This window comes from Dioscorea cayenensis, chromosome 2 (assembly GCF_009730915.1).
Source record: "Dioscorea cayenensis subsp. rotundata cultivar TDr96_F1 chromosome 2, TDr96_F1_v2_PseudoChromosome.rev07_lg8_w22 25.fasta, whole genome shotgun sequence".
Lineage (NCBI taxonomy): Eukaryota > Viridiplantae > Streptophyta > Magnoliopsida > Dioscoreales > Dioscoreaceae > Dioscorea > Dioscorea cayenensis.
Window position 1 is genome coordinate 8,563,520 of NC_052472.1, and position 6,932 is coordinate 8,570,451.

At 32.0% G+C, this 6,932-nt stretch overlaps 1 protein-coding gene across 1 annotated transcript; it reads left to right on the top strand.

The window, feature by feature from the left end:
* Positions 1–1,641: 1,641 nt before the first annotated feature.
* Positions 1,642–2,666, top strand: LOC120272313 (protein FAR1-RELATED SEQUENCE 5-like). The gene is made up of 2 exons (XM_039279125.1): positions 1,642–2,451; positions 2,574–2,666. Exons 1-2 carry the CDS (start codon positions 1,642–1,644, stop codon positions 2,664–2,666), a joined length of 903 nt encoding a protein of 300 aa, XP_039135059.1.
* The last annotated feature ends 4,266 nt before the right edge of the window (positions 2,667–6,932 follow it).

Below are 6,932 nucleotides of genomic sequence, written 5' to 3' on the forward strand. Positions count from 1 at the left end.
GAAATATTAAGTACATGTTTCTAATGGTTAATATTATTTGATTCCAATTTGTTATTCTATCTAAATGTTCTGTAAATTTTTAGTCAGTGTCAGTGAAGTTGAGGCACTGTTTGAGCTATTCAAAAGCATTAGCAATTCCTAGTGTTGTTAATAGTCCTAATGTTGTTATTAATATATATATATATATATATTTGTAGAGAATGGCAAATATCAATGAGATACACAGTTTGGGTACAGAAGTATGGGAAATTGATGAGCATATATATAATGCAAGGGAATTTGATTCAGAGAAAGAAAATGAAGATCAACCTTTGGAAGAAAATGAAGTCCAAGAACAAAATGAAGACCAAGAAGAAGATTACAATGAATATATTACTGATCATCAAGAAGATATTTCTCTCAAACCATATGTTGGCATGGTGTTTGATTTTGTGGATGAGGCTTGTGAATTTTATAATAGCTATGCATACAGAAAAGTGTTCAGTGTGAGAAAAGGTGCAATAAGAAAATCTGAGAAAGATTGTAGTATTATTGGTCGGCGTCTGTATTGCTCTAAAGAAGGTTATAGAGAAGAAAGATTTAAGAAGAATGAAGCCAACAAGAAGAAACATCGGGGTGCAACACGCTGTGGTTGCAATGCTAGACTTTTGGTAAATAAAGGCATAGATGGATCATGGGTTGTTTCCATGTTTGTTGAGGAGCACAATCACATATTAGCAACTCCAAGAAAATGCCATCTTTTGCCATCACATAGAAGAATTGATGAAAGTTAAAGAGGGTTGATTGATAAAATGAGTCAATCAGGCATCAGAACAAATCTTATGATGAAGTATTTTTCAAAAGAATCTCAAGGAAGCCGAAATGTTGGATTCATAGAGTTAGATGCAAGAAATTATATGCGCACTAGAAGAAAAATAGAATTTTCTGTTGGAGATTCACAAAGGTTGTTAGATTACATGAATTCAATGCAAATAAAGAACCCTCATTTTTTTATACAATCCAACTAAATGTGGATGGAAAATTGGCAAGCATATTTTGGAGTGATGCAAGGTGTCGAATGGATTATAGCTACTTTGGAGATGTAATATGCTTGGATCCAACTTATGGAACAAATAAATATGGAATGCCATTTATTCCAATTGTAGGTGTTAATCATCATCTACAAACTATATTATTTGGGTGCGCACTGGTTTTAGATGAAACAGAATATTCATTTATTTGGGTACTTGAGAATTGGTTGCAAGCAATGAAGGGATGTCATCCGAAAGTTATTCTCATCGATCAAGATTGACTATCACCGGTGCAATTGCACAAGTCTTACCAAGAACTATTTTATCGATATTGTTTATGGCATATTTTTTTCAAAAAATGCTAAAAGGCACTTAGTAGACTATTCAAAAGGGGATCCAAGTTTGGCAAAGATCTATCTTATTGTGTCGGGTTTTTCAAACCATTGAAGATTTTTGAAAAAAAGTGGAATGAATTACTTGCTAAATATGATTTGAAAGAAAATGATTGGATGTTGAGAATGTATAGGAAGCGACAACAGTGGGTTCCTGTATACTCACGTGATTATTTTTGTGCAGATATGTCCACCACTCAATGAAGTGAAAGCATAAACAAATTTTTCAAGGGATGTTAATGGATTTTGTTCAAGGTGTTGAGAAGGCACTAATCAGACGTCGAGAGAAAGAAATTGAAGCTGACTTCAAAATGAATAATGTGCATCCATCTTTAATGCTCCATATGCCCATTGAAGAAGAAGCAAGTAAATTATATACACCAGCCATGTTTGCAAAATTCCAAGAAGAATTACTTAGTAGTCTTCGTTACAAGTGTGAAAAAATTGAAGAGAATGAAGGTATAGCTGTATATAAATGTTGGATACCAGAGAGAGATGTTAGACTTGTTAAAATTTGCTTTGCATCAAGTCTTCTTGTGAGTTGCGCTTGTTATAAGTTTGGGTTTATAGGGCTATTATGTCATCACATACTTAAGGTATTCATTGTGGCTAATGTGGATAATATTCCAAGAGAATACATGTTAAAACGTTGGACAAGAGATGCAAAATATGGGAAGGTTTTTGATGAAAATGGCCAATATATAGAAGAAGACCGTCAAGCTCATTTAACACTCAGATACAGTAGTCTTTCACATGAAGCATCAGACATTGCAACCAAGGGGTCTTGCTCTATTGAAGTTTATAAAGTGGCTATGCATTGGTTGAGGAGGACAAGGAAAGAGGTTGAGAAGGCAATTAAAATGCAAAACATTGAAATTTCAAATAGCAACAATGGAGAGGGATCATCACAACAAGCAATTACATCAACTGAAGTAACAATCCATGACCCACCACTAGCAAAATGTAAAGAAAATGGCAAAAGGAAGAAAGCATTTTGGGAGAAAAATCACAAGAAGAAGAAGTCCAAAGTTGTTGATGATGGACTTAAGGTAGTTAGTTAGATTGAAATGTTGCTTAATGTTCTATCATGTTTCCTTTTTTATTTTATTTTAGTTTTTCTTTGAAACTGTGTTATGTGAAATAACACATTTTACTTGTGTTGTTGATCTAGGGACTTGCATTGAATGGTCAAGAACTGTTAGGGCATGCCATGAGACTAGATCTTGCCAATGAAAGTGTTTCTTATCCACCAACCAATGGGTGAATTGTCTTTTATCTTGTTTGCCAGTGATAATGCAACATCTTATTTGGCAGTTCTTACATTTTTGTTGTATTTTTTTCCATGTAGGTAAGAAGATTAACTATTATTAAAGCTTCTAATGGGGCAATGAGACGACATGATGGAGTTGCATTGGGTAATTACTGTGTCTAAAAATCTTTGGTACACTTGACATTTGTTTAGACTTTTATCATCAACATCACCAGACCCAATATCGACATTTTTATATTTTTTTAGAAATCTACATATTGATTTTATATTTTGTCTCATTGATTGCTTGCGATTACTGACAAAATGTTCCTTTGGTCGTATGGTTCAAGGAATTTCATCAGGTGTGTTGCTTATCAATCAGATTCATGCTGCTTTGAGTTGCCAAAGAAAAAGACATCTTCACTTGATGTTCATTGAGGGCATTCCCGTTGTCGGTGTCTTTTGATGTTAACATGTTGTACTACTTTAAATTCCTCGGACCGCATTTATGCGTTGCAATCACTATCTCTAAATAAGTATGTAGCTATAAAACTGTTGTAGATCATTGAACTTTCCAGTGACTATTAAAAATCCATGGCATCAACCATGCCATAAAAAGTCGAGTTTTCTAAGTAATGTTGATTGCCTGGGCTGAATGCCATCTTTGTTCTTGTTCTCCATTTGAATTTTGGCATCTAAAAAGACTAGTGATTATTTGCTCACAATTGACAGCTAAACTTGGTAAAAAAATAAATTACTGAATTAAATGTAATCAAGAGTTTTTACAGGAGCAAAAACACAACAGTGAAAAAGTTGAAAAGTATGACAACTTTCAAATAGAAAGAAAGTTTGATTTATTGTAAAAATACAGTTACATTTCCTCAGAAAGCAAAACAAAAGGAACTTAAGAGAGGCATGAATATGCAAGAGCCTTCTCCTCAGAAAGTTCCTCAGCAGTAGCATCCAATTTCTTTCTGGAAAATTCATCAATGCAAAGACCTGAAAAGTTACAGAAACAGAAATTGAGTGCTAAATAGGTTTTGAAAAGTAACAGACCTGACAAAGTTGCAACAATTGGCAACAAACTTGGTAAATTCAATGCATGATTAAGGGTAAGGTTTGACAACTTCATAGATAACTTAATAGTAATGCCGAATATTCAAGTAGCACGGCAATTATAGGAAAGAAGGGAATTTGAATGAACAGATTGATCAAACATGAACCTCCCAAAATCCCTTCAGAAAAGTGTTAACAAATTTAATCTATCTCATTGCATGAAAATCCAATCTAAACAACATTAAAAAAAAAAAAGACAAAAAAAAGACAAAATAAGAAACAATAAAACAAACAAAAAAAACAATCCAATCTAAACAACATTTAAAAAAAAATAAAATAAAATAAACTAAATGTTTCATTAATTATTCTTAAATTGAAAACAAAAACAAACCTTATCACCAATCTTCTCATCAAACTTCAAAAATCAAACAAACGTAAACAAAAAGCGGACTGAAAACCACAATTCATCTCCGCTTTCTACCGCTTTCAATCGATGGTCGGCCTTCCGCTTTCTACTTTGCTTCAACTGAGAGAGATGTTCGGATGAAGAAAAAGGGGAAACAATGACGAAAAGTGATGGGGAAAAAGAAATTGTGAGCAATTTACTTAATTGCCCTTGAACATATTTTAAAATATAAATAACTGATCATCACTTTTACAAATCGTGGGGCTGTGGTGATCCCATGTCTCGGTTCCACCGAGAATCCCATGGAACCGAGTCCGTGGGATCACCATTTTTCAGGCAATATAATATTTTATGGTTTTGATTTTTCAATACTTAAATTAATGTAAAATAAACTGTTTAGACACATAAAAGTATGTAATGTAGTTGTGCTCGAGTTGTTAGTGGGTCTAGCCATAAAGCATGTTATCCTAACCCACCCAAGTTCAAATCCTCTTTGGTGCATGTATTTTTTTCACATTTTATTTTTAAATTTAAAAATTACTAAGATTTCAAAACTTTTATTATATTGGCATATTATTCTTCATCTAAAATAATTATTTTATTGAATTAGTTTTTTATTTTTTATTTTTTATGTTTGCCTTTAGGCTTCAACCCCTCCTACCATCGAGTCCTAGTTTCGTCCCTGAATATCATTTACCTTTTTAAAGAAATATTTTGATATTTTAAATTTTCATAAATATCAGACGTGTTGATTGAGAATTGTGGGCTAGCCTAGCAGTAACTATCATGTAGTATGATTGAAAGGTCTGAAGTTCAAGCCTTTCAATTAGCATTGTACTTGGTCCCGTGTGGAAGTTTTGCGTGAGAAGTATCTCTCGTCCTCCCTTCTAGAGTTGCATGGTAAAGGAGTTTATTCGTAGGAGGTCATTCAAACCACCGTAACTAGTGCATTTCTGTATTTGCTTGTCCTTTAATTTGGTGTTTGTTGCCTTTGTAAAAAAAAACGTGTTAATTAATTTGCTTATAACAAATATTTTTTATTTTTATTTTAATATTTATTTTTTTATTCTAGGTCTTTGACCGATAATAGTTTTCTAACAACAGTTCTACACTTGTCTGGAGAGGAAGGCATAAAAAAGTGCTCGGTTAATGATAGATCTATTTAACTATAACGACTTAATTAGCAAATTTCTATCTACTACTTGGACAAGCCCTCTTTATTTTTTTAAATAATTAAGAAAATATTGACTATAAAAAAATGAGTGAGAAATGTTTATAAAAAATAAAAAGTGTGAAATAAAAGTTTTATGTGCCTCGTTTATATCTGAAAATATTCTTTTACAATATCAACCATTTTGACTATTGAATTAAGATTATATTTGTTGAACGTTATACTAGAGACTAAGGGATAAATCGGGCATTTTATATATGTTTTTAATTTCAGGAACTTTTCGAAAGTCCATTATGCATATGTACGTATGGTTTCACATGAGAGTGCACATTTTCATAAATCTCAGCAATTTTAATGAATTTTTTTTTAATGTTTCTTTTATGCGTTGTGATTTCCAATCAATAAAGAGATAAAATAAAGAGTTAGGTCATTAAAAAAAACAAACAGGACTTAATCAATCAGTGGATTATAGAAGAGCTTGTCTTATTGTTTTTAGTATTATTATTATTTTTTTATGAATCGGTGACAAGCACTCCACGGGATTGTCGTGAAGTTTGGGGGACAGATTGATAAAAAAGATGCACCATAGTTTACAAGCCTTCTAAAAAAATTCATTGATATGCAAATAAAAATTGATGATCAATTTATTTTTTAAATTTAGTATCTGATATATATATATATATATATATATATATATATATATATATAGTGATTTACGTTATTACAAGGTGAGTTTTTATAAAAAAATAAAAATTGATGATCAATTTATTTTTATGTTTATTATAGTGATTTACGTTATCCATAATCATATTATTTTTATGTTTTCAAAGTTAATACCTAATTTCTTTTGTTGACATAATATTATGTTTAGAATGTAGAAAATATTTAGAAAGAGTCTGATTCCATTTTTAACAACAAAATAAAATAAAAAGTTCAGATTAAAGAGCAGTTTTTCAGAATCTCTTCAGTTTCTTGTATAACACTGAAAAAAATTAATAAAATATCTTCTGGATGATGGTTTTTCAATTAAAATTAAGAAAAGTTATTTATAAGTCCCTGAAAAGTTTCAAACTTCCCGTTTAGTCCTCTAACTTTTTCCATATTCCATTAGTCCCCTTTTTCAGCCCAAGTAGTCCTGGTGTTAATCGATCGAGTCACGTGAGTGGAAAATGTCACAAATGTTACATGTGAGATGAGCATATATATAGGTGGATGGACTTTTTCCCTCAAAGTTTTGTTACATTAAATACCAGTGTATGGTCATATCTGAGAAAGCTTCTACCCTTCAGAACTTTTGCCTTTTCGCTCCTTCTAATTCTTCTTGAACTTCTTTTTCCATACTGTATTTGGGTTGTCAGTGGAGAATATCGATACTTGACAGCTCTGATTCAGTTGCCGGGTGGGGAATATCAACGCAAACATACCTTTCTTTTTCACTCTTGTTTGGGTTGTCAGTGGAGAATATCAACGCTTTTAACTTCTTCTGCTTTTCAACACGTGAGTTTTGTTCTCTCTTGTTCCTTCTTCTTCTCCATGCTGACTTTGTCGTGGTTGTGGAATCTTATAAACATTTGAAATTTCATGTAGGTGTCATCAACAATGGAAATTTTTTATGATGTGACATGATAAAGGGAAAGACAGCAGCAAT

Bases quoted from the DNA above. Each gene is read 5' to 3' on its own strand.
- LOC120272313 (XM_039279125.1), top strand. From the start codon at position 1,642: ATGGATTTTGTTCAAGGTGTTGAGAAGGCACTAATCAGACGTCGAGAG. The intron at 2,452-2,573 runs GTAGTTAGTTAG...TTGTTGATCTAG, and splicing joins TTGTTGATGATGGACTTAAG to GGACTTGCATTGAATGGTCA.